Source organism: Plutella xylostella, chromosome 21 (assembly GCF_932276165.1).
Source record: "Plutella xylostella chromosome 21, ilPluXylo3.1, whole genome shotgun sequence".
NCBI classification, from domain to species: domain Eukaryota; kingdom Metazoa; phylum Arthropoda; class Insecta; order Lepidoptera; family Plutellidae; genus Plutella; species Plutella xylostella.
In genome coordinates, this window is record NC_064001.1 from 2,514,446 (window position 1) to 2,542,415 (window position 27,970).

General features: G+C 39.0%; 2 protein-coding genes across 52 annotated transcripts in view; one reads left to right on the plus strand and one right to left on the minus strand.

The window, feature by feature from the left end:
* Positions 1-4,750, plus strand: part of LOC119693166 (E3 ubiquitin-protein ligase ariadne-1) — a 28,130-nt gene extending 23,380 nt beyond the window's left edge. The window contains exons 11-13 of one of the 2 annotated variants that reach the window (XM_048628719.1): positions 391-468; positions 3,235-3,286; positions 4,564-4,750. In XM_048628719.1, coding sequence (XP_048484676.1) covers positions 391-468; positions 3,235-3,277 — 121 coding nt within the window. In that variant the 3' untranslated portion in view covers positions 3,278-3,286; positions 4,564-4,750. Of the gene's footprint in view, positions 1-390; positions 2,783-3,234; positions 3,287-4,563 lie in introns of those variants that run through there. The other variant, XM_048628720.1, reaches the window with a different exon arrangement.
* Positions 4,751-4,843: 93 nt separating this feature from the next.
* The window catches only part of LOC105393902 (sodium channel protein para), a 79,412-nt gene continuing 56,285 nt past the window's right edge, over positions 4,844-27,970 (minus strand). For 3 of the 50 annotated variants that reach the window (XM_048628692.1, XM_048628691.1, XM_038115829.2), the window contains exons 7-37: positions 26,877-27,032; positions 26,222-26,427; positions 25,410-25,538; positions 24,984-25,075; positions 24,520-24,732; positions 24,226-24,283; positions 23,993-24,137; positions 23,635-23,799; positions 23,256-23,555; positions 21,186-21,254; positions 20,356-20,599; positions 20,063-20,274; positions 19,865-19,973; positions 19,724-19,789; positions 18,028-18,305; positions 17,778-17,951; positions 16,339-16,501; positions 15,196-15,383; positions 14,881-15,085; positions 13,550-13,711; positions 13,356-13,489; positions 13,130-13,271; positions 12,783-13,039; positions 12,523-12,696; positions 10,967-11,089; positions 9,967-10,089; positions 9,164-9,358; positions 8,561-8,806; positions 8,103-8,373; positions 7,708-8,012; positions 4,844-7,526 (exon numbers count right to left, since the gene is read on the minus strand). In XM_048628692.1, the coding sequence (XP_048484649.1) occupies positions 6,780-7,526; positions 7,708-8,012; positions 8,103-8,373; positions 8,561-8,806; positions 9,164-9,358; positions 9,967-10,089; positions 10,967-11,089; positions 12,523-12,696; positions 12,783-13,039; positions 13,130-13,271; positions 13,356-13,489; positions 13,550-13,711; positions 14,881-15,085; positions 15,196-15,383; positions 16,339-16,501; positions 17,778-17,951; positions 18,028-18,305; positions 19,724-19,789; positions 19,865-19,973; positions 20,063-20,274; positions 20,356-20,599; positions 21,186-21,254; positions 23,256-23,555; positions 23,635-23,799; positions 23,993-24,137; positions 24,226-24,283; positions 24,520-24,732; positions 24,984-25,075; positions 25,410-25,538; positions 26,222-26,427; positions 26,877-27,032 (6,051 nt within the window). In that variant the 3' untranslated portion in view covers positions 4,844-6,779. Of the gene's footprint in view, positions 7,527-7,707; positions 8,013-8,102; positions 8,374-8,560; positions 8,807-9,163; positions 9,359-9,966; positions 10,090-10,966; positions 11,090-12,522; positions 12,697-12,782; positions 13,040-13,129; positions 13,272-13,355; positions 13,490-13,549; positions 13,712-14,880; positions 15,086-15,195; positions 15,384-16,338; positions 16,502-17,159; positions 17,323-17,777; positions 17,952-18,027; positions 18,306-19,723; positions 19,790-19,864; positions 19,974-20,062; positions 20,275-20,355; positions 20,600-21,185; positions 21,255-23,255; positions 23,556-23,634; positions 23,800-23,992; positions 24,138-24,225; positions 24,284-24,519; positions 24,733-24,983; positions 25,076-25,409; positions 25,539-26,221; positions 26,428-26,876; positions 27,033-27,970 lie in introns of all 50 variants that reach the window. The other 47 variants (XM_038115869.2, XM_048628701.1, XM_038115851.2 and 44 more) reach the window with 40 other exon arrangements.

The window sequence follows — 27,970 nt, forward strand, 5'->3', positions numbered from 1 at the left end:
TTGAGAGCGGTGATTTATTTATAATGTAGAGCGGCCATTCCGCCGCCAATTTGCACTATAACACCTGGTTCTGTATAAGAGGGGCTATCGGACATACCGAAGACACTAGCACGGGTTATGATTTTGACGATATGATATTATCGGGAAATTGGCCGGTGGTCTACTATAAAGTTAGTACTCTAAAGCGACGATTAGGAATCAAACATAATCGTCCTGTTCACTACGCACCGGATACTGTTTTGGAACGGAAAACGATGAATTTATCCGATGGTGTATAGGTACATATTTATGTGCATCATACCTTCAAAGCTACTCTACTAATCAAAATTTGCAAGATAATATCTTTACACACCGCTATGTATCTTTAACAGCATTTCCCTCACCTTCCAGATACTGCGACAGCCGGCGCAAGGTGCTTCTGGAACACGTGCACGAGGGCTACGAGAAGGACTGCTGGGACTACACAGAGTAATGCCCTCTCCCTCCCACCCGCGCCCCTCACACACCCCCTCCCGCTCCTGCACTCGCGGCCATTGGTCGAGCAAGCGCCAATCAGGCGCCGTCATCAGCTGAGCGGCCCCTGATTGGACGCCCGGCCCGACCTCTGGCGAGCGGTGAGTTAAGCACTTTCACACTCATACAAACTTTAGCGTCTGCCACCTCGGCGCCTTAGCCTGTCAGGTTTGTTGCGTTATTCTCTAACGACAAGGTATACCTCTTTAAAGGACTGCTATTAACTCACAGTTCAGTTGTGAGTCGATAATGTTTTGCCAACTTTTTAATCCAAATACAAGTTTTTTATTGAACAAAATCGTTTGTTGACGTCACATTACATTGTGTATAAAGTGTCATGTCGTCGTGTGAGATGTCATTTACACGCCGCGTATGCAAACGTTTTCTCCAAAAGTCTCTCGATAACTATAAATAGATTTATTTTTATATTTTTAAAAGGAATAATATATCACTAGACAAACACATGGAACTTATATTATTTTAGTTTATCGTTGGAAGTAAATAGAGTTTTTTAGCATTGTAACGTCATGTAAATGCGACTCATTCTAAACATGTTTGCTGTATGTATAGCTTAGTTTGAATCTTACAACTTGTCTTTTAGTTATAGTTCACTAGATTACTCAATAATTTTAACGACATATTTGATTGGTATTGTTTAGTTCTTATTTCATGGTAATAGCGGCTATTTTCCCAGATATGGGCGGTGCCCTGCACATATCTCTGATGTAATATTTCTTATATAAATAAGTTTCACGTTTTCAAAGATTCATCGATCTCCCGTAATAAGAACTTTATAGTAATAAAACATAGATGTGAGTTCATATAATTTTTTTATTGTAATATTTTAGAATAATTTCGATACTTATAATGTTTAATTAATGTAAGCGTCCTGTAAATCGCTTAGAGTAGATAATTCTATTTTGTTTAATTGTTTATTGTTTTGGTCTTCATGAATATTTAAGTAAATCGCGAGGCTGTCATGACGCCACGTATCCTCAAAAAAAATGTATGAAAATTACAACTTTTTGCAGGAACGATAGTATACGGTCGCTGCCAGTTTTCATATAAATAATTTCAATGGACTGTCTTATTGTAATCCTGACGTCTAGTCCCAATCACAAAATAAAATCGATCGTGTATTATGAAATAATTGCCAAGTAAAACTATTAATTTAACCAAAAAAGTGTATGTATTTTTGTTTTTGTTGTAATGCTTTAATACAAGTACTGGGGAGTTGAATAATTCGGATTAACATTAGTTAAGATATTGGGTTTTTCTGTGATTGACTTCTGATGTTTATCGCCTAAGGCTTAGTTACACTCGGTGTTCTGAAAATATTTTCATTTTGAAAATGTGAAACCATTGAATGGTTTATGCAATAATTAGTTTGACTCAAAATCGGAATGTTCACTTATAGAATGGCCATGAATCGTAGCGATTGTGAAATAGAAACACTTAGACGACTGAAAATAAATCCACTAAATTATTCGGAACAAAATTATAGCCGAACGTCTAATGCCACGATATAATACGCAACGTGTCTACTAGATGGTGCTACAAGATTTTTTTAAACTGACCAAGATATTCTAAAACTATCATTTTTCCAAAAACAATTAATTTCGTATTGTTTTTATCCTGAAAAACCTAAATTTAATTTGTGTATAAATTACTACAACCACATTAAACTTCACTTAAAACTAAAATGTAAAAGGTAGTGGCGACATCTAGTAGGCAAGTTGCATACTAGCTCGTACTAGAAGTGCTTATAGTATAAGTGTTTGTTTGAGGCGCCACATATCCTGAGCCGGGTAGGTCGCGCGAGGTTAGCACTGCCACTAATATTTCATCGTAATTTGTAAGAAAAGCTTGCTGTTCCCGCGTTCACATAGTGAACTAGTTAGGAGGTCTCCGGTAAGGGTGCTTACATAGAGAATCGGATTCCCTGTACCTACCTGTACCGGTAACCTGATTATGCGAAAGCGCTCATGACATTAAAAAATCCGGGAAATGCTCCGTGAGTGAGCGCTTTCGCATAATCAGGTTACCGGTACAGGTAGGTACAGGGAACCCCTCTCTATGTAAGCACCCTAAGGCAAAATAAACCTTAAACCATAGGACCTAAGGCTCGGAACAACCGATTGTACATAAGGATGCTGTATAAATATTTAAATGTTTAACGTACATTTTTGATGAGCATCTAGCGTGTGTGAAGTATGTTAAGAACACAGTTGTTTTAAGAATAAGACGGAAATAAAAATAGTAACATCGATGACATATTTTCTTATTTCAAAAACTCCAATTAACAACATCCTGGCGTCATTTAAATATTTAGGGTTCTGAACCGTACCGCAAAGTGGTCATCAAACGTGGAAGTTTTCTGTGTATTTGGCCTTTTGTTGGCGGTTCAATCGTGTAAACTTGTAAATTAAGTTGACTATACACACCAATCCACCATAAACCACATTATAACGCCCGTGAATAAAGGAACGATTCAAAATGGCGGACGAACTCACGCTAGCCCACTCTATTTGCAGGTCTATGCATATTCCTTCCTACTCTCACTTATAAAACCGCCACTCTTAATCTTTCTCTTTCTTATTCTTTCTCTAGTTAATTCACTCTCCCTCTCATTGTAATATAAAGGATATGATAGTTCAGTTGACGATAGGTCATTTTGTAGACTGGGTTAGTACAACTGGTATAAATATTTTCTTGTCACAGGGATGCCTTGGCGCCAACTCCTACAAGACCTAGCAAGGCCTAGTATTTACTGGTGAGAATACTTCACTATGTTTTGGTTTTTATTTTGGTGTTATAATTATGCCCGTTTTCACCAAGACATCCTAAATTTTAGGAAACTTTTAACTCATTTTAAGGATCTCCTAAGCGTAGAATGGTTTTCACCACTGACGAACTGTCACTTAAATCCGTTAGGCACTTCTTAAATTTAGGAGGTGGAATTTCGGCCTCTTAAAGTCAAGTGACAGTTTTTTTATTTGCAAATATACTTCTAGCTACTCAAAATTAGATGTATTGATGCTATTGAGGCTATAGAATTAATCACAGATCGTGTATTCGACCACGTAATTACACGTGAGAGATGTCGAGAGACAGCATTTTACCAAAAAAATATATGGAGTAACAACTTGGATACTTGAACTTTTTTCGAAGGTTCATATTAACTAAAGAAAGTAACCTTTTCCTGCTTACTAGGTACTTAAATATTGAGTTCCAGGATTAATAATACTATTGTGAATTGGGTGAAAATATTTATTTGATCTAAATTAAAACATATTAATTTATTACACTCATCAACACTCTGTTCCACCAATGAATCAGTTGCTAATGATATTGCGCTCTGTCACTTCTTCTTCAAGTTCCGTCTCCTAGCGGAACAGGAGCAAAGCGAAGGTGGATTTCTTCAAAATAGTCAAGTTTCAAGAAAATAATTGTCCGCGTTTTTTATTTTCCGCCATTGCTTCCTGCACTTTATTAAATTATACTTCTTCTCTTTAGGAAGGATAAAATACAATTTTCGGTTTCTTATTTACAAACAAAACGTAATAAATAAGGCGATGTCAACAAATATTATACTTTTAAAAGCATAGACAATTGACAAACAGCCAATGTTGACATCAAAATGAATGAATGAAATGAATCGGTAAAAAACATCACTAGTATTTAGGTGACGGATTGCTAGGGAGCTCTTAGCTTGGTGAAAATGAATTTACGTAGGGAGTGGATTTAAGAAGTCTCTTAGCTTAAGAAACTTTTAGTACGGTGACTGTTTAGGAAGTCTTGGTGAAAACGGGCAAGACTTTTATGTTTTGTCTGGTTTTGTCGTTTATATTTCCGGCTAAAACCAAATGACTATTCCAGTATTCAAAAATGTTAAGATGTCACGGAATAGGTACTGCAAGTAAAGATACATCTTCATTAGTTTCTTTGATGTCATGGATAATCACAATATATTTTTAGAGTAGAGATACATAGAGTAGGCTGATTTTGCTCCAGTCTTAGTCAGTGAATGATAAGACCATTTCTGTCCAGGGAATAGATCACCCGCCACTCGGACCATTAGAAGATAACCAAAACCCATCAAGTGAATAAAGACTAATTATTATTTTAGATGATTTAGTTAAGACGGTATCAATAATCATCATGTAACATGTAATTTATAAAAATGTACAGAAAGATTTTTGTATAATAAATTAATAAAAACCATAATAAAAATAGACAGTGATGTTTTTTTGTGGTAGCTTTTGGATTATACAGGAAGAACTAAACATTTCTATTGAATCTAACGGACCGGGATAGTAAAACCACAGGGTAAAGCAGTCAAGTTCTATATTTTATCGTTACTTAATTTATTTTGTACAAACTTCAACAATATATATAATAAATACTCAATTAAACCTCTATCATTCAGCAAACTGAACTCACTTTTTTGTCGTAGGTATAGGTAGTTAAACGAAACAATACAATGATATCATAACTTATTGTCTAAACTTAATTAAACACAACTTCTTTTGTGCAAATATGCCTAATTGTAAAATGTTTGGTTTGACCAACACAAGATGGCGGCGGCGCGCGGGCGCGCGGGGCGCGGGCGACACGCGGGGCGCGGGCACCATGCGGGGCGCGGGGGAAGAGCGCGCTCTCGCTCGCTCGCGCGCCGCTAGAGGGAGACGCAGGTCCTTCGAGCACATATAACGTTATTGCTTCAAGCTTATTACGTATCGCGGCGATATTCGCTGATATCAATATAGTTACAATAGGTAGGTAAATGTGTGGCGAACGTGCGGTGGGATCTACCCGGCGATAAGCTCACAATATTTACACAAGAGTAGAAAATTGACCACATCCGAAGATAAATTACAAAAATTTAATGATTTATTGTGCTATAAAAGTCTAACTAAAGTTCATAGTACGATGTGAATACATCCTTAACGTTCCCGAGTCTCGCCCGGGCTCGACTCGCCAGGTGACTCGCTAGGTGACTCGCCAGGTGACTCTGTCTGCGCGGTACTTCCGTCACTACGGAGCTGCTCATTCAAATTAAAAAACTTTAATATTATCTACCTTACTCGGTAAGGGACGTTCGATCGCTTAGGTAATATCAATTATCTTATTGCTAATCTCTCATGTAGCCAAAACGTGAGGTCGGAACTGAGGAGCGGTGGAGGCGGGGAGGGGGGTACCAGCGTGCGAGCGGCACGTCCGATGTTAGACAGAGACAGCTAATGTAAACGGGGAAGTGTTACATCAACTAGGGAGTGCGCGTTACATAAAATGGCTCGATTCCTATTACGCGTACTGAATTAGGACGGAAGTGTATTCTGGTACCGATTTCACAGCTGATTTGTTAAGCTTACATAGATAACGTTGCAAAAATTTGTCTAAACTTTCTTAAACTTGAGGAAACAGCGAGGAGCGGGTCCTCGTTAATACAACACAACGTCGTTTCGGTACAGTAAGAAGCTTATAAACTGGAACTATTAAAACTATTATGGACAAAATTGATATGAATCGGCGTAGCCATTGCTTTTCTTAAGCGTTAATTAGATAAATTTATGCTAACGTCCGATGCGAGCGCAGGACGTGTCGATGATGACAGACCCGGCGCGCGCCCCGGGGGGCGGAGACTGGGGGCGCTGACTGGGGGCGTGGGGGCGCTATCCGGGGCCGCCCCCGCGCGGGGCGCGCGCACACGCCGCGACACTTCTCATTGTAGAACACCATTTTGGGGAAGGAAAATGATATCTCACAATCAGTACTCGTTATTAAATCTCATCACCTTATTCGAATCTGCTTATTGTAGAATTTACAGACAGACAGTGATATTTATCAAATACAAAAATAAGCTTTTAGAATTTCTTCAACTTTATCCGATATCTTACATTACATTATTAGTGATGAACAAAAAACGAAGCATGCTCGATTGTCTCTTAAATTAACAGGCTTTCATTCGGGGACAGGTATAACGCGACAATATACGAATCAGTACAATAATATACACTCGCGCGAACATCGGTCGCAAAACAACAGTCTCCAAGCTTCGGCCACGCGAATATAAAACGACGTCTTTAAATATGCACAATAAGTCCCGTGAGGCGCCCGCGGCTGCCCGACACACTATGTACACGACAAGTATCTAGCGTAGAAAATAATTAAGTGCGCTTGGGTGGGCTGAGTAGCTCGGGCAGCGGTGCAGGGAGCGGCGTGTCGTCGACCAGCGCCGGCAGCAGCGCGAGCGCCAGCGCGGGTCAGACGGGGGCGGGCGGCGGCGCGGGGTCGGGCGGGCGCGGCGCCGGGCCGCCCTGCAGCACCACGCCGCCGCCCAGCAGCGCCACGGTGACGCGCGGGCTGGCGGCGGCGCTGGGCGGCGCGCTGCCCTCGCCGCGCCGGTGCCGCCGCCACGCGTGCTGTATGAGGCGCGCGCAGTACTCCTCGCGCTGCCGCCACAGCGTGGACGACACGGGCTCGTAGCCCACCTCGTCGGGCCGGCCCACCTCCAGGTCGCCCGTCTCCTCGATGGGGTTGCCCTTGCGCGCGAAGAAGTCCTTGGTGAGCGCGTCCAGGATGTCCACGCAGAACATCATGTCGCCGCGGCAGATGGGGATGTCCATGCTGATGATCTTGTACTTGTTGGGCTTGTGGATCTGCAGCGGCGGCTCCAGCACGTCCAGGAAGTCGGACAGCTGGTCGTAGCGGATGTACTGCGTGCCGTCCGAGTCGAAGCGCTGCCAGATCTCATAATACATATCGTAATCGTCATCCGTCAATCCTTCTTGCACGTCCTCGGTGGCCTGCGAGTAGTTCTCGAGGATGACGGCGATGTACATGTTGATGACGATGAGGAAGGAGATGACGAGGTAGGACAGCAGGTAGGTGATGCCGATGGTGGCCGAGCCGCAGTTGCCGGGGTAGCCGCGCTCGTTGTCCGGCAGGTCGCACTCCTCCTCGTTAATTATGCCGTCCAGCACGCCGTCCCACCCGGCCGACGTCGACATCTGCAATGGATATGAAATGATTGAGTTACAGAAAGTTACAGATGTTAAAGTTTACCATGGAAAGTTAAAACGATAGTGTACCATAGCAGTTCAGTTTGGTTCATGAAGGAAACCCTGAGAGATTGGAACGATATAGCCAAGTTTGATAATGCAAAAAATATAAAATGCAAAACATAATTACCTGAAAGAGCAATATCATGCTCTGCACAAAAGTCTTGAAGTTGTACACGTCGTCCAATCCTCCTTTGTTCTTCACATGCATGAAGAAGGACATCCCAAATATGGCGAAGATGAACATCACCAGGAACAGCAGCAGACAGATGTTGAAGAGAGCCGGTAGAGACATGGCCAGCGCGAACAGGAGAGTCCTGATTCCCTTCGCGCCCTTCACCAGTCGCAACACTCGGCCCACCTTCGCCACTCGCACCACACGAAGCAGCGTCGGTGACACGAAATACTTCTCTATTATATCGCTCAACACCAAACCTGAGAAAGAACAGATATACAAATTTAGAACAGTAAAGCACAAAGAATTGACCTCAATTATGATAATACTGATGTTGGTGCAGCACTTACTGAGAATAGAAAACATGACGACAACAAAGTCGAACCAGTTCCACGGGTCGACAAAGTAGTGGTAGCGCAGAGCGAATATCTTGGACATGCACTCGGAGCTGAAAATCACAATGAAGATCATGTTCAAGTAGTCCAAGACTACGCTAAACGACTCTGCTTGCTGGTAGTGGTCGAGTGTCATCGTCAACATGTTAAGGCCGATAAACAACATGATGATCATGTCGAACTTCTTGTCGGTCACTATCTCGAATACTATCGCTTGTGGACGCCACTGGAAGGAAAGAAAAAATAAGGTGTTAGTTAAAAAGTCACATCACTACAATTAGTAATATTCAGAAGCTACTGATCTTAATTATGTAGCAGCTCAATCTGATTTATTTGCTTTGCCATGTCAGCTTTTTGACAGCCCTAAATTTTCGATGCGTGCCTTCAATTCAGTCAACCTTCAGTCAACGTACCTTCGGTCTCGGGATCGCCTTCAGCGGTTTCTTTGATCCCATCTTCTTCATGGCATTGTAGTATTTCTTCTGGTCCTCAGTCATGAACATCTCGAGACTGCCTCCAGCCTTCTTCTTCTGCTCGTTGAAGTTGTCGATGATGACTCCGATAAACAGGTTGAGGGTAAAGAATGAGCCGAATATGATGAAGAATACGAAATACAAGTACATGTAGATGTTCGTTTCTCTTATCGGCTGTCGGCCAACCTGGGTTAGGGAGAAATATGGGATTAGTATAGGTACCTAGAGTTCGTGCGCGCAAGTGTGTTTATCTGAAACTAGCTACAAGTAGCGCACGCCGATTGGTTTGCGCGTAAATCGCATTTTCTTGTGTCTTGTAACCAACTTCAGACACGTTTACTTTACTGCCACCCCCGTCAGCGTTATTAAGTTTTAGTATTATTTTGTGGCCTTTTAGCAGTCTTTCAAAATCGACTGCACCGTCTGGTTAATAAAATTAGTTTTTCCAACTTTTAGAGACTGTTTTATCGAAATCAAATTAATCATTAAAAACATATCCATCAGACCCTAAAACTACCATTCAATAAAACAAACGCCAATCACCTCTCTAGAGTCAATAGCGTCGTTCATGATCTGGATCCAGCCCTTGAAGGTGGCCACCTGGAAGAGGCACAGGTACGCCTTGCCCACATGGTCGAAGTTCATGGGCGAGTTCTCCCACGTGTAGTTCTCGAGGATGCAAGCGTTCCGGTCCGGGATGATCTCGTGGCTGAGCGTCGTGTGGTTCAGGTCCACGCACTGGAATTGAAATTTGAATGGGTGAGTCGATTATATTTTTTGGTTATACCCTGATTACACCTACTGAGAAGAGTATCCTCGGCCGGGCACTTGGTCTATTTTTGAGGTTCGGCCGAGGATACTGTATCGCCACTTTCCTCGGTAGGTGTCACAAGGGTTTTACGGTAAAATTTGTTTATTTATATGGCCCTTTTTTGTAGCAAATGGAATGGAAAAGAAACCCGTCTTTATCGTAATTTCATAGTGATTGATTTTTTTCCTAGTACCCTCACGTTGTACAATATTCAATCAGAAAATATTAATATGATTGTGTATAATTTCTTTTTGATTTTATAGATATGGATCGCTGCTTCGGAATTTTGAACGCCATAGTTGGACCTTGTTTATCAATCATGATAAAATCTAGCAAATCGAAAGGTAAATTTGCCCATTCTTACTTTTTTTGTTTTTACAAGCTATAGAAACACTTAGGTTCCCAGTGAATGTACAACAGTGAAGATAGATAAGGGAAAAAATAATGGGAGTTTATTTTAGTTTTACCTAATAATTTTGGACAGTTCTGATCTGACGAGTTGACGACAATTAACAAATTAGTAGCAAAGGCTAACCTTAAAGTACTTTCCAGCGAACAGCTGCACTCCCATGATGGCGAAGATGAGCCAGAAGATGAGACACACGAGCAGCACGTTGAAGATGGAGGGGATGGCCTGCACCAGTGCGTTCACGACCACCTGCGCGAGACCCACGGATTAGATCACCACAGAGGAGAACCAGCGGCAGCCAGAGATCTACGTAAACTGGTAAGTGACTTTGTGACTAACTTTGATTTGATAAACTATAAAAGTAGGCTGGTGGGCATGTTGATCAAACTACTAATGTTATAGGAAGTGTAAATGTAAAACTACAGTACAACGATAAACGTGCAAGCGAACAATATAAATGCGAATGCGAACATACAAAATTAAACATTTAAACTACTTACAACGCACTTACCGTCACCACAACAGACTTTGAACATGCGATACCAATAAATAACGAGGAACTAAGGTGCAGTTTGTAACATTCCGTAAAAATAATGAAAAAATCTAAACTAGCTAAAAAGGAAGAAGTCAAGATAAGGGTAGACCAAAACATGACAATGAATGTATCTGCCGATGAGCCTGACTGGACCGAACTACAACAGATGTGGCGAGTCATGTTGATAAGCCATTCAAGGGTGCCACTGAGGACTCAAAATGATCGCTAATGTCGATATCCACTACCAATGAACTTTAAACAACTATTACAGAACTGGAAAAGGTACAATGTAAAGGACGGTGTGCAGTTTGCAAATGTGAGTTCGGTGAGGCGTTGTGTGGGTCAGAGGGATGCAGTTGTCGCAGAGAGGAGGGTGTGTGTGATGTGTGGGACGGGTCTGGAACAGTTCATCATTGTTTAACCCATGAACTAACAGCCCACAGAATGTTTCGTCCAAATGTGTACGTACTTTGTAGTCGAAACGTTCTTTGATCGAAAAATTCTTAGGGCTAACAGTTGATGGGTCAATACTGTAGATAAACCATAACATCCCCGGGTGAGGGCGGGCGGGCGCGGGCGGGCGGTACGTACCCTCATGCCCTGCATGCGACTCATGGCCCTGAGCGGGCGCAGCGCTCGCAGTGTTCGCATGGTTTTGAACGCCTGAATGCCTCCGGCGCCACAAAGCGCCGCTACGAAGTTTATAAGCGAGACCTGATGGAATCAACAGTTCATCTTAGATACGCGCTAAGCTATGTAAAACAGTACAGACAAATTAAAACACATTTGGTGTGACCTGAAAAGTTACAACTTGTAATCATCTTAAATTATTAACAGACATTTTCCCTAACAACTCATGGATTTCGATGGTGAGAGATGCCAGTGGTAAACCACTTGCAGAAGACTGAGCGACCGTTTGATGCCCTAAACGAAATATACCTATAGGAGGGATCCGTTTCATGGTGAAAACATACTGATGCAACTCAGGCAATCATACATAAAGATTATATTGCGTATTATAGTTCAGGATATCAAAGAAGCTTTGAAATAAACTAAAGTAGAATTTACAAATACACTGTCAATGGTGAGTTCAAGATGGTTTGTAAAGTCAACTTTAATTCTGTCGATGTTTATGAAGTTATAGTTAGACATTTTTATTCTTCTTTGATATCCCATGATATAAAAGCTAATAGCACAGATAGAAATACAGTTATCCACACTAATGAGTATGTGAATAAACACACGTTTATGCAGATATTTATTATGTATATAGTTACATTCAGTTTTGTTAACATCTAGAGCATTCAAATTAGAATATGTACCATTTTCATCGTGATTGCATTCGGCAATACTGTGTTGTATACATCGTATGAAAACGGCACTGATATAGAAAAGTTGTGTCACATCATGCACATCAGAAACGTGTGCCGGGTAGGATCAGGTCGTTTAACTAAAGGTTTGTCTTTAGTGAGGCTGAAGAGCGGATTCGGGAGTCGTTAGATAGAGTACACAGAAGCGACAATATCCACGGACAGACAGACAACAGTCACGACATCGACAATCTCCGTCAGCAGGTCGTAGACATCGAACAATGCAAAGCTACACTATAGAGGGTCGCACCGCTCATTGACAGACAAAATATCATTCGTATTGCGGATGACCTTAGCCCACCGCTGTGGTATCTGGAAACCAGATCATTGCCACTTGAACATCGATGTTGAGGAGAATTTTATTGTGATCAGAGATTGTCAATGAACAGTGTGACGACCGATAGCTGTAGGCGTGGCGCGGTCGCTACTCACGCGCATGCCCTCCCATCTGGAGACGGCGCGCAGCGGGCGCAGCGCGCGCAGAGTGCGCATGGAGCGAAACGCCGGGATGTCGTCCGCGCCGGCCATCACCGCGCCGTGGTTTACGAGCGACAACTAATACGACACCGCCACCCAAATACAAACACGTCAATCAATATGAAAGGTACTGACTAGAACGGTATAACTAACTTGGAGTTGAAAGTTGGAACCCTTCGGCCCCCTAATCCAGTTAACCTGTAACAGATCTCAGTATCCCTTATAGTGGAATGTTAGTTATTTTAATTAGGTTTTAATTAGCCTGGGGAAGGAAAGGGAAATAAAGAAAGACGCTCATACCATGACGATGATAAAGTCAAGCCAGCACCAGGCGTTTGTGAAGTACTTCTGGAACCCGAGCGCAAGCCACTTGATCAACATCTCGAGGAAGAATATCACTGTAAATATCCGATCCATGTAGTACAGAATGTCTTGTAGAATCGGCCTGTGTGGTAGATGTACATCTTCCAAAGCCTGGGAAAGAAAAAAAACGTTTGGTAACATCAATAATCATGACTAAATATAATGTGATTGCTCGTGTAAAAAAATCTTTAACTTACTAAAGCTAAACTGCTGAGCAAAATCATGGTGATGACAGCAGTCTCGAAGTATGTGTTCTCTATAAGTCTGAATGTCTTCAGTCGGAGCATGCCCCAGCCTTGCCAGAAGGGCGACTCGTCGTCTCCGGCAAGGAATGGGAATTGCTTGTAGCACTTGTCCGGACAACATTCCGCTGGTGAGTCGTCCACCACGTCCTCATCAGCTGCCACTATTATATCTTTCAATCCTTCTAATTTATCCTCTTCTTCTTCTATTTCTGAAACATTTCAAGTTGTATGATTTAGATTTTTTGTATGTATTATTATAAAATAGACAGAAGCCTTTCAATTATGCGACAGTTACTAACCTTCTTCTAAACCTAATTCTTCTTTACTAGCGTCCTTCTTTTCTTCACCGTCTATCGTGTCAGCTGAACCTTTATGGCTTTCATCTTTGAACGATCTAATCTTATGACTACCGTAAGACTTTTGACTAATTGTATCATCATCCTGAAAATAGGGAACAAATATTAAAATGAAAAAATTCTCGTAAGTGTAATATACTTTTACAATGACTTTATAAATAATACATACCTGTAATGGATATCCATGATGATTGAGCTCACATTCTAACCGATTATCCCTATGATTGTCCGTTATGGCATTTATATTATTCATCAGTATCTTCCCTTTTTTATATTTATTGTCACCTGAAATGATGCCATTAACTTATTATCGACATAGTTTGTCATCTTTCTCATATTCTTTTGCGTTCATGTTATGCTTACCTGGTATCGTGAATTCCATTCCGTCGCCTATGGCTACTTCGACTTGGTCTTTTAGTTTCTTGTCTTTGTATAGGACTGTGTCTTCTAGATCCGTGCCGAGTTCGAGCTCGTTGTCCACTCGGTCTGAGGACACGCACCGGCCACAGAGAGCCGCCTTTAAGCCTACATGTGTCGCGAGTCACCGAACCGAACGCAACCGTCGTTGTCCACCGCATCCAAGCATAGAAAAACCAGACCAAACCGATTTAGTATATTGTTTCATTAGGTTTCAAATACTCCTAATGGTGTGTAGCAAATCAACATGGATGCAAGCTTATGAATAACATTGTACATGGGTATAACATCAATTTCAGCAGTGTAAGTGGCTTCTGTAAAGGCAAACTTTTAAATTTATGCATGGTATAACTTTAGTGTATGGTTTTTTAACGTAGCTATAAGAGTTTGAATCCCTACTATATAGAGCACGAAACTTTTATATATTTAAAGGCTCTCGCATTGTAGGCAATACATTACTGGACCCATTTTATGTTACTTTCACAAAGTAGTCTTATAACATTTTTTTTTATTATTATTATTAAATATTTTGCCTATATTTGGAAAAATATGTATGTAGCTGATGAGAATTAAACGACTAATACCCTATACATACTGCGCGACAGCATCCGGTTGTATTTTTTCATAAAATATTAAATATTAGTTTGTTTCGTAAAATTTAAAAGCGTTGCCTCTTTTAATGAACTAATGTATTTTTTTAAATGTATGTTATGTTACATGTAAAACATCACTGCTGAATGTTCCTTATTGTTATAATACACACTTAAAACTGTAAAGCAATCGTGCACTTCCAATAAACACACATCTAACAGAAAACAAACAAATAATACAACAAAGTAACAACAACAGGGAGAAAGGTGCATTCAACAAAACAGAAGGGAAACAGAAACATACAATGAGATTTGAATGATAGGAGTAGAGGTGTATGAACAACACGTCAATCTAGCTAATACAACAACAGTAACAGTCTTGCGATTTTCTACACTTGGATAGCAAGGAGACACAAATACAAACAACATTTAGGGTACACCAATTATTTCAATATTTTCATGCTCTTAACTTTTTGGATCATGCCATTTGACAATTTCATTTATATTTTATTCGGTTTCTTTTACATACAATATTATGTTTTGATGAAGACTTTGTGAAACATTAAGATCATAGCGATAGATGTGGTTCCATTAATGTGCTCTCTTAATTGTTTCACAAAGTTTTGAACATCTATTCAAACATCAAGTTACACTACATGCCACAACACATCGGCACACTTAGCTTACCGGGGGCGTGTATCGCTATCTGATTGGTCAATTTGTTCTTCAATATCTTCAGAAAGTCTGCGATACTCTTCTTGACCCACTCATTGAACCTTGATATCCTGTTGAAGGCTTCCGCTATTTTGTTGGTCTCCTGATCGGCAGTCGGTGTCGATAAGCTCGACGAGCCAAAATTTGACAGTAACAGGGCCAAGAAAAGGTTAAGTACCTGAAATGTTGCATCCAAATCGTTTAATACTCAAACCAGGGCAAACACTTTTAAATACAAAATCTAAAGAAGGTAACAACTAAGATCATAGCAAAGAAACAACAGCTTACCACAAAGTTGCCAATGACGACGGTGGCCAAGAAGAAGGGGATACAGGAGACGTCCCCCACGAGCATGCAGTCCCACATGCTCTCGATCCACTCCCCGCACAGCACGCGGAACACGATCATGAAGCTGTGCATGAAGTCCGTGAAGTTCCACCGAGGCAGGTCCCCGTCCGGGAAGCGGTCCACGTGATCTACACACACACAGTACCGACGTTGTTACAGCTGACACGGGTACAGATGGAACAAGTGCACTAAATATTCAAAAAATTGAAGGTTGGAAATTTTGGACTCTGATAGTGAAAGTTACTTTATTTGGGAAAAAGTTAATTTAGTTTTGGTAATTGGTACAGGACAAAAGGTGTTATTTTTAACTTAAGATACTTTAAGCATCTACCACTTTCACACACTAAACAAACATGCAGTTGGCTAACATGCATATTAATGTTAAGTTAGAACTAGAATACATTACGCTGGTTCTAATTAGTTGATCAGTTTAAGTCACGAAGCATGCAGGGTAACAATAAAAGTACTCGGTTTATTTGATTGATTAGAAAACTATTTTACTAGGCAATTTAAATTGACGTAGCCTTTTAGATGAGAAAGTAAAAGTATGTACAAAGTTGAATTAAATTCGGGAGCCAAGAAAAAAAGCTGGTAATAGGCAGAAAGTTTCACAAGTGAGGCGCCTTTTTGTTAGGTTTTATTTTTGCTGAGGTCGGATATATGCAATGGAATTAAGGGCCTCAGTCTCACTTGGGATTCACATGGACACTTGACTCGCCAATCACCTACTTAAACATCGATAGAGCATAACAGTGTGACGCACATCAACACAATGATCCACTATTTCAATTCCGAGGCGGCGTACCCAAGGGCATAATTTACAGGAATAAAACAGGCTACATTGAAAGGTTTAGATTAAAGAGTGGGTTTAATAGCTTCTAATAGTATATTACTGAAAGGGGGAATGCATTTCAACTCATGAGGTCATTTCTGACTCCGGAACTTACACATGTTCACACTGAAGTTGAAACACATTCACCAGAAAGACAAGAGAGTAGAGGAGAGAGAGCGCAGGCACCGCCGCCGCGTCCAAGACACAATTAACACCAATGAACATGCAACACTCCCACCAATTTCACTTACCCACGTAATTTTTCCCGAATAGTTGCATACCCATCACGGCAAATATGAAAATAATGATGCACAATACGAAGATCAGGTTGCCCAAGGCACCCATCGTCCTACCCATTATAGAGATGAGTAAATTAAGTGTCGGCCATGACTTTGCCAATTTGAATACTCGAAGCTGCAAGTACAAATTGTGAAATAAGGCGTCACACAAGCTCACCGGCGCTTCACCTGCTACTGCGGCGTACTCCTTGCCACAATCACTCAGGCCTCAGCTGCTGCCGTGGACCAGTGACTACCATCTAGGTTAGCATTCTACATACCAGTGAGGGCTGAGTGATTGACGCATTTCAAATTATCAACTAAGGTTAGCAAATGTGTGCTTGAGTAATTGAATGTGCATCCTTATTTCTGTATGAGTGGGATATATGTTTTTATCATTGAATTTTTGGGCCTTGATCTGAGAATGGATGTTGTCAGTATAAAACGAGACATCGTATTTTCTGTTTTTTTCATTGCCTAATTTGTTCACATAGATCCCATCAGCGGACGATCTGCTGATATAAAAAATATAACCCTTCGAAAGCCAAGCTGCAAGTCATTCTATAAGTACTGCGAAGCGTCATATGATTTCAAGCTGCGTGGTATAGCTGTATAACGTGTGCGGCGTCACCGCGTGTTGTTATAGAGCCACAGCTAGAACTCATTCATGTTCCGTATGAGAATTGTATTTGATCAATAAAGCCCAGTGAATTAGATATTCAAGAGTGTAAAGCTGAATAATCGATTAAGAAGCTTAGTTCTTTAGAGATGCTAAATTTTCTGTCAAAGAGAACCTGTGTAGTTCTTCCCAAATAACTGCATGCCCATCACGGCGAATATGAATATAATGATGCAAAGTACAAAGGTCAAGTTCCCTAATGCGCCCACCGTCCTACCCATTATGGATATAATAAGGTTTAGCGCCGGCCACGACTTGGCCAGTTTAAATACACGGAGCTGAAAATATTTATATCATGTTTAAACATATTTCTTGGGACTACTTGTTATGTTTGAATGGTGTATTTTTGGTGAGTTCTTGATAATGTAATGTTTTTGTAAAGTTAATTGATTTTTATTCATTTTAGTTAACAGTACATAGGTAATATTAGGCACTTATGATTTAATCAGAATAAAAATCGATTTACTTATAGTTTCACATGTAAATAATGAACAAATTATTACAGTAGAATATTATCACATATCCTTTTCGATCATTTAATTTAATAGGTGAAAAAAGAAACAAGAAGATTGTTAAGATTAAGATGCTAATTGGGATTTAAATATAATTAAGAATTTGTTCAAGCAAGATAGTAAGTTTTGGGGTCTTAGGTTCGATTCGTTTCTTAACACAAATTTACTTCATTAAACTTAAACTAACATATTTGTATACTGGTATAAAAAATGAAACTTACCAAACGAAACGAACGTAAAACAGACAAACCCTGAACACCTTCTAATCCCAACTCCAATAATGATAAGGCCACGATTATAAAGTCAAATATGTTCCATCCTTCTTGAAAGTAATACTTTGGACTCATTGCTATTAATTTTAATGTCGCTTCTATCGCAAAAGTCGCCGTAAAGAACTGCAACAATGAAAACACAGTCAATAAAAATTCATTTAGTAACTATACATAACTCATCTTTACAACGAAAACTTACGTAGTTTCCACTCTTCAAGGCTTTTTCCATGTCCCTGTCCATATCGTGATGATCCAAGGCCATGAACAAAGTGTTGACTACAATGCACAGTGTGATGAACAGTTCCACAAACGGATCGAACACCAGTAGCGCCACATACTTCTGAAACTCCAACCACAACCAGCAACAGTCCCACACACAGAATATGTCGATTCCCTTCATCAGGCATTCTAGGAGCTTCTCCTTCATGGTAGGCCCGTCCTCATCGTCCTCGGCTGTTGGGAAGTAGTACACTGACACTGTTGTCCCGTTTACCAGCAGAGTGCGTGTGTGTGTGTAAGAGAGAGACAGAGAAACCTTTGTTAGTATTCGCTCATTAGCTTTTATACAATTTAGAAGTCAGCTTTGGTACTAAATTAAATGTTCTAATTAATCAGATTTTACATAAAAATACTTTTCTCAAAAATAGTATAGCTTTCGACACCGATAACTTGCGTTAAAATGGTTTGCTAGTACCAATATCCATATTTTTTGTCAGCGTTGGTTGTCATTTATCTAAGAACACTCTGAGAAAATAGTAGTAGGTAGAACTCCGACAGAAGATGTGTTATGGAAGGCACACGTGGTGGGGTCCCCCAGGGAGCGCTACTCGGTCTCAAACTGTGCGTGACAATGTCGTGCAAATTAAACCCAAGACATTATAATAACTACAATACAAATAACTCTCAAAACATAACCTCTTTTAATGTAATAGTCAGCTTGTAGCGTTATGAACTTGCGAATGAATTCTTTTCTCAGTTATTATATGAAGCAACTTAATTGCTTATACCATGTACAAAAAATATGAATACTGTTTTGCTTATTTGTAAAACAAAGAAATGATATAATTGTTTAAAGCAAGTTACAATGTAAAGCTTCTGGCCTCATAGGCCAAATCAACAATCATAGATATCATTACAAAGCCTACCCACATAAATATAAGCCGTAGCGTGTATGACTCGTTAATTAATACATATGTAAATATATTTTTTAACTAATCAGATAAATAAACTACCAACTAAATGCAATAAATTCAAGTGTAAGGATATACAAGAAGAAAAAAATAAAACATGCAAGTAGGCAAAAATCATAAAAAAAAAATGTTGAGCTGAAAAAATTGTCGGTACTGTGGTCTGTGTTACAGTGCATTGTGCAGTAAAGGGTAGTATGATCGGACATCAAAAACTCACAACCACCATTCTCCGTGTGATCAAACTGTGACACTCGTGTTCAACACATGTTCAAACCATGACGGATTTCAGATCCATCCTTCGTGCAAGTGCATTCTACTAAAAACTCGTTACACATTACAATAAATGACATCCACAAGTTTTTTTCTTTTTCTTTTGCCAATTATGCCTTTTGACTGCATAATGAGCAAATACTGTGTCAGTGTAGTTGTGTTGGTGTTAGTAGCAGTTATAAACCGCTCGGTTATAGTGTAACAATGTGGTGTAAAGACATAATATTTAAAAACACTTAGATAGTACAGATTTAAAAAATATTTTCATAAATATAAATAAGCAGCTGATTAACACAAATACGTTAAAGAAAAGTAAACATTAAGATAGTACATATTCTAGAAATGAATGGTATATTTTATCCTATATCGATTACGATGTATCGATTCAGAAATAAATATGGGAGTGACGAATTAGAATTGTTAATGTTTTCATACCATTCTGATCGCTTGTTCTGCTTTGTCTTCCAGCCTGTTCGATAATTTCATTCAGTACCATTACATCTGTAAACATAACATTTGTTAGTAGGCTGCAGTGTTGGTTTATTATACTTGAATGTTTTACTCTGGTTTGTTTACCTCTCATATCTACTACGTTTGGTTGTTCAGATGATTCTATGAAGGGGTTGTCATTAGAAGGTTTCAGTACTTTGCCAGCGTCGTCTGTACATTCTGCTGTGCTCATTTCCTGAAATGAATTACATATTTTGTTATTCTCTTAAACATGATTAGTACATTAGTACATATTTTTTTTTACCAAGAAGTAGGTATACTTACATATTCCCTAAGTGGTCTCGATGCGAGGGAGGAGTCTTGCCGCGGCAGTGGGTAGGCGTGCGGTTGTGACGTCACACTGTGGTTTCTCGATGCTGATCTATTCCGGAGCTTGGCCTCCTTGGTCTGTGCCTTGCCCAGTCCTCCCAGCAGGTCTCCGTGTGACGTGTACGACAGCCGCGATTGGTGAGACGTATACGACGAATGCCTCGATCCTACAAACATCGTAAATGGTAAAACATAAAATACGATAAACTCAAATAAGTTTAATGAAGATTTAAGATCATTTGACTCACCTAAATTGGCATAGTAGACCGGTATTATAATAGCTCCGTTTTCTTCCGACATCGGTGTAACGGCATTTGAGTCATCAGCGTAAGGCAAATGCTCTTGTGCGTCCAAATAGGTTGATAGAACTAAGGGTTTCCGATCCGCGCCCGGTGGATACCGTGGCCTTCCATTTGGTCTGAGTGCCATCTGATGGGATCCTCTCGAGCCTCGACGAAGGTTGAACGGTGATCCAGGAAGCGATAACGAAGCCTGTTGAATACAAATCCCAGAACACTGTTATATGCTCATATGAAAGTAATACAGTGTAGCAATCGCCAAAAATAATTTGTAACAATTTCTGCATCGGTTTTTAACGTATTTGTTAAGAAGTTCACAATTCGCTTATTCGTTATCTGTTCAAAGTTAACTAAAGGGTTCCTTAATATGTCGCAGAGGCTTTAATATTCCTTATTATTTCATGATACAGTTTTTAATTCTGAAATGCCAACATCGCCAAGATTCATAGCATAATATTATTATGAATGGATATATTCTAGATATTTTTAATTTCATGTGCCGATAAACAAAAGTTAAATAAAAAATACAAGAGCAAAATTAGAAGAATAGTATAAAATGTGATAAAAAGATGTAGAAAAGTAAGAGTGCATTGAAATGGAATAAGTAATATGTTCAGAAAATGTTGTAGATGGTACTCATTATGGTAAAGCAAATGGTTGTATACTAAAAGAAGTTACTAAAAGAGCAAGAGCTAGGCAAAAAGAACTGTCTGAAATTCCTAAGGAAATAGAAGAGGGGACAGGGATCACAAACACCAATGAGGAAGAAGAGGACAAACCTGCGAGCCCTCGCGCAGTGGCCCGTATGACAACTGCCCGTATTTATTTATTCGTTCAGGGTGGGGGACCTTCAATGCATAAACAAAATTTGAAAAAATTACCCATCATTATTATTAACGTTATTTAGGAAAATCTAGACACCAACGATAAAAGGATAGAAGGCGTTGCTCTGACATTTAGATATTAAACAGAATCATACAAAAATAAAATTGCGAGGCAAAAATGTATTACCTAAGCTGCCTGCAGGCAATACAAGTAAGAATGTGTTTATATCCAATCCAAATTAAATAGCATATATGATTAAACATATTCGGATTATTATCTTGTTTAGAAAGCTTTATAAATGGTTTCTGATTTTTTGCACTGAGAACAACATTCTTACATCAATTATGAAAACTATGACTTATGCGGTGAAACAGAAGCAAAACTTAAGTGAATTGTGAAGAAATAGTTAGCCAGGTAACTTTTGTTTATTAACACATGAAGTAAGTATGTGGGGTAAGATTACATGCATATTTGCATTCTTCTAAATCCTATCACTTCTATTTTCTTTTTATATATCTACATAATTATATCTATAGTCATGAGGACTGTTCTTTTGATCGTCCAGACTTGAAGCCTCCGCGTCTTAAACTGAGAAATATATCAAGGATCTAAAAATGTTGTTGAAACTGTAGTTAAAACAGTTGTGATGTTAAAGTATTGAGAGCCAACCTACCTCATGATAGTCGATGATAGTCTCAGCCTTCCAGGAGTCAACACTCACGTGACAAAAGAAACAATCTACCATGACAATAGATAAATTATTCTCCAATAGTATTCCTTCTTTTATTATTATAGCTTTTCCTTTTTTATAAGCATTTTTTTACTAAAAGTAATATTTCTTAAAATATAAATGATAGCTCTCTTATAAAATTCTGTGTGTATAATGAAATTCTATTGGAGATTCAGATTTCCAAGTCATCTAATGAAATAAAAGACTAATTGTGCTAGATTTTATGATGGTTTCTAGCAGAAATATACAGTACCATTTACAGTAATATTGACATGCTCCAAATGTTATTTATAAGAAAATTTCTCTCAATCAACTCAATTTTGATAATAATACTAATTTTAAACCATTGAAAAATATTACATGGATAAGGAAAGACATGCGCAAGAAGAAGAGTTAACTTTTTGAAAATACTAATAGTCATACATACTGTAAATATGAATTCAATGTTGATGAAACTGCTAACACAAACTAGCATACTGTCCTAATGACACTAAACGGTGGATGATGCGACATTTAGTTGATGCTCAATAAAACGATAACTGAAAATCATAATAATTTTCGAAGAGAAGAGCAAATATTCAGATGATTCGGATGTTCCTAATGAATCCTCAAAATTTTGATTTGTATTCAGTAAATACATTTAGACGAGACGGTATGATAACGATTTCCAATTGATCAATTTCTATATCTGTATATTTGCGATTGCGACAGAACAGTTAGTTAGAAGTTTTCAGGCAATACAACACAGTCGATCGTAAATTTTATTTAAAGCCTACAGAAATTTTAAACACATTTTATTCATGAATTTATTCATTCTTCCAAACTTGAGCTTATGAAATGAAACTTATCTGAAAACAATCTTATAAATCTCATAGTTCTCTTTTCGTCTGTAACTTCCAATAAAGGTCATGTAAAGTGCCTTAAATACTGTCGATAGAATATTTTACTGACATTTTATTTCTGTAAAATGTTCTATCTAAAGGTGTTTACAGTACTTCCATCATCGTGATATGGCATCATCGTGAGACACCCTGTATGTGATTTGCCTTTTGTGCCGGTTTGATGATAACAATGATAAATTATGATCAATAGAAAAAAATAGATTTTGGAAAATATCAAAAAAATTGCAATGATTTAAGCTCAAGTCCAGAAGCGAAGTGCTCATCTGCCAAACATTCTTTGAAATCATCCATTTCTTTAAAATCCTCTAAAAATTTATCATAAATGAAATTTGGAACTTTCTGGATTAGCAAGAATGTGTGGCAGCGGCGTGTAGGTGCCGGCGCATACTCACCATGCTGACCTTCCGCTGGCGGCGCGCCTCGCTGTGCGGGTCGGGCTTGTGCGCGGGCTGAGTGCTCACCGAGTCTTGGAAGGGGTCACTGCGCAGCGACATGCGCTCGCGCGTATTGTCGTCCTGGTTGCCTCGCTCCTGGTTCACGAACAGCTCGTAGCTCTGACAGGAGAAGCTGGGGCTCTTGGCCGGGTGTGCCTCGGCATAGGCGGCTGCCTCGGCCGCGGCGGCCACCTCGCGCGCGTGCGCCTCGCGAGCTTCTTGCTTGTCCGCGCGCGCCGCTGCCTTCTGTTCCGCTTCCTGGTAAACGCATGGTGTATAAGTTACCCATTCTTCTTTGTCAAAAAAAAGTTTTATTACAAATTGGCAGTTTCCATACCCTAAGAGCTTCTTCTTCGGCTTGTTCCTCCTCTTCGGCTTTCTTCTGCAACTCGTCGTACGACATAGCGACGATGGCCAAGATCAAGTTGACGAGATAGAACGAGCCGAGGAAGATGATCACCACGAAGAACAACACGTGCCACGAGCCCGCCGACCTTAGCACCTGGAACATCACAATCACCAAGTAAATCATCGGTAATGTCAAGCCGTTCATCCATACTAAAAAGACCAATGATTTCAAAAGGAAGTAAAATATCATCCAATGGAGAAGACACAAATTACGCAACTAATATGGACAGTTAAAATCAAGCATCAACCGAGATACATTTAAAAGCACTCCATGAAAATGAACTAACCAATTGGTATAGATTTTCCCAATAATCCTGCGTCATGAGGCGGAAAGCTGACAGAAACGCCCAACCGAATGTATCGAAACTCGTGTAGCCGTAGTTGGGATTCGGCCCGTACCCTTGCAAACACACGTAGCCCGGCTCACATTGTCTGCAAAAATGATTGTTATTTAGAATACTTATGTAAAAGTCGGAAATCTAAAATAATTGAAGTATGAAATAATTAATGCTTCGCTTACCCAGCACCTGATGAGTTCCCGCATAGCGGATATGCACCATTTTCAAAATACCAGTTCGCTGAAAACAATAAAAAGCGTGAGCGATATCCAACAGTAACCTCTAGTACCGATTTTCTAAAATTCGGATTCGACATAGAATATGACTTTATTGGTCACCAGTGTCACCACAAATAGCAAACCATCCAAAAAATACTTATAAACTAGGAACAAAGAACAATAGGCGGCCTTATCACTAAGAGCGATCTATTACAGGTAACCATGAATATAAACACATTAACAGTAAAGACATCTTACTTTCATTCTGACAGAACCTCTCCCAGTTCTCGTCGGTGAGGTTCCCCCACGAGCCGTCCTCGGGGAAGGACTTGACGCACTTCTGCGTCAGCACGCCCATGTAGATCTGCAGGCCCATCAGAGCGAACACAGACAGCGAGAACATCGTCAGGATTATCACGTCCCTCAGATTCTTCACTGACTCAATCACGGCTCCGACGATGGTCTTCAAACCTGTGGGAATATTTGTTGCAATACTTTACCAAGCTAAATGTAGTCTTACATATTATGAATAATTATATCCAGTATTATGTAGATAAATGAATAATATATTTAATACTTTTGAGTGTTCAAGATATATATTTTCTATTTTATAATAGGTTCTGCAAATTCTACTGATATAACATCCATAAATTCTTAATTTCACAAGCTATGTATGACTATAAGTTGCAACTAGTTTACTGACTACTTGAAAGACTGTTTACCGGGTATGATGGCTACGGTTTTCAACGCTCGGAGCACTCTGAAGGTTCTTAGAGCGGCCAAGTTCCCAAGATCTATTCCCATCGTCACATAACTGCAATGTAACACCAACACACACAACATCTAGATTATTATACGGTTTCTAAGAGCTATCTAAAATTACTAATTAATTTACTATATTTGCTAAGTTTACACTTTAATCATTGTAAAACAAATTGTATTGCGCCAAATGTTTTTACTAATTTAATCATAATCAAATGTATTTTTTTTACTTGTATAGTATTCGTACATTCATTTTTTTGTCGTCTAATAGTACTTGTATTTTCATTCTATCAAGGAAACTATTAAATGTAAATATTTTATCAATAAAAACTACCATTTCATGTAGTAAATAACTCTAATTATCAAAAAATATTTCTACTACTCACGCTAATGCTATAACTACGAAGTCAAGCCAATTCCATGCATCTCTAAGGTATGTGAATGGCTGTAGTATGAAACCTCTGGCCATTACTTTCACCGCCGATTCAAACGTGTAGATGCCGGTAAAGATAACTCTGTAAAAAGCCACGTCCTTTGATGATCGCAACTCCACTACATAAAATAATATTTGATCAAATAAAAATCATACAATACGGAATACGGGTAACAGTGTCAAGCAAGACTTGACCAAAAATGCATAAAACGTATCGTAAGTTTTGTTTTACAAGACAAATTTCTATGTTTATCTAGTTTCTCAAATATACAAGCTATATTTCAATTATTTACAAGGATAAAACTATCTATGTAGATTGTAGAGTAGGTATATTTTTAAAACACTTATATTCGCAGCATGTTAAAGTGTATATTGCTGATATCATTTTTTTATTCATAACAACAGAAATGTATCCATTAGGTTTTTGTAAATTTATAAGATATTTTTATTACTTTAAAGCACAGGAATGATGAAACATTTGTCTGACTAAAGGACTCAATCGCAATTTTCAGCTATACTCGCTACCTATTTACTATTAAATACTGATATTTTATTTCTCAAAATGTTTGCTAAAATCTTGAAACTAGCGTGCATTCTACGACTTTTCTAGATTTCTATAGAATGTCATAGTTTTTTTGATATATTTGTTAGTTAGGTAATGTTCAATCAATATAGGTATAAAAAATATTACGATAATATGATGGATAACATAAGAAGTACTATAAGTAAGTAAATTAAGTACAAAAACACTCAAACAATACTTACTCAGTACTTTCGACAGTAGGTGTTGAAGGCATTATCATAAGAATGCAGTTTACTAAAATTGTTGTAATAATAAAAAATGAAAATAACGGATGCACTAAGATGTAAATCGCCACTCTTCTGATTGGATTAAATGGGTCCAACATCCAGAGTGCGTCGGTTGCCGAAAATCTGAAGATATCTCTACCCCTGCTTACGACTACGAAGGTCTGAAACAAGGAAATTTGAATAATTAAATTATCTGTCTGGTGACAACTTGCAAACGTAGGAGTTGACAGCAGGGATGAGGAAAACTCTAGTGCCCTAAGGTTCGCATGATCTCTATAAAATAATGAAATTGAAATCCAGAATCGGGTCTTAGAAGACATCATCCAAGAAGTACCAAAAGATTTATAAGAAACACTGTTGAAGTTATGAGTTGTCCGTTGTTATGTTTGATTAATATACCCATGTGCAACCCTCTCTATAAAGCATTGCAATGCTAAGAAGCATTTTAACAATATCATCAGCTCATTTATTAAAATTGTCATTTGAAAGTAAGCAATACCTAAATCAAAATGTTTGAAAATATTTCACTGCTTAATTAGTTCCAATTTTTAATATTACCAACGATCTTAATTAATACTATGTAAAGTAATTATGAAATATGTGAACTCACTTTCTGGTTGTGATAATAGGGGTCGATGTCCTCGAGCGGAGTGGAGGCGAGCTCGGGCGGGAAGGAGCCCTGCATGCGCACGGGCACCGGCAGCCCCTGCTCCAGCGTCGCGTCCGGCTGCGGGCCCTCGTCCTCGTCCTCGTCCTCATATCGAACCTGGATGAAGAGGATATGTGAGAGAAGGGAAAGGTGTTGTTGTGGTGAACGTGACGGTGTTTTAGTGAGCTGTTACTTGTTTTTTGTTTAGTTAGTTGATAGTTCACGAAATGCGCTTGTGTTATACACTGTCAATTAGGTTTGAACAAGATGGTAGTTCTTAAGTTTGCAGCGAATGCACTTTAGTACCTTGTCAAAGTAACAAACTGCCTCTTTTTTTAGAGATTGATAGTCGGTTAGTTTGACAAAACACGAAAGTGTAATCGCAGCCAACTTCAGCTATCAAGTTGTTCGTTTTATTACATGTTATCATCTCATACCGATGAATGATGCATTTCTTGTATGAATACGAAAATAAGTGGTTTTCGTTAACTATCAAAAATAATACTTGGAGTATGAGCTGTCGTTTGCTCGGTAGTTGGCTTTGCTTGCCTCGTGGTTTTTCTCGGTGGAGTTTTGCTGCGTGGTTCTTACGTGCCTAGACTTTGGTCTTGGTTTTAAGATGTGGTTTATAGTTAAAGTTTTACTTACTTAACTTAAGAGAAATCAAGTTTACATTCTTGTATAAACAATTTCTCTGTAATAGTCAATCTTTCCGTAAGGCAATATAAGCTAGCTTATTATTATAGTGTGCTGCCATGTAATGATGCTGTTTGCAATATTGGAAGCGCATAGATAGTATAAAATTTGCTAGCACAAGCCTAGACATTCCTTTATGGAAAAAATACTAAAATTAAAGAAACTGTTACAAATTTAAATATGTAAGTATTCAGAAATCAAAATGTTATGCAATGATATTATTTTTGTAAAGTATCTAAGTATTCTAATTTCATCAAATATGCACTTTTGTCTAGATGGTGATGCTGAGCGTTTCAATGATTGCGATGTATGGCTGAATGCAACTGAGCGAGCATGGGCCATCCTGTGCAACGCCTGAA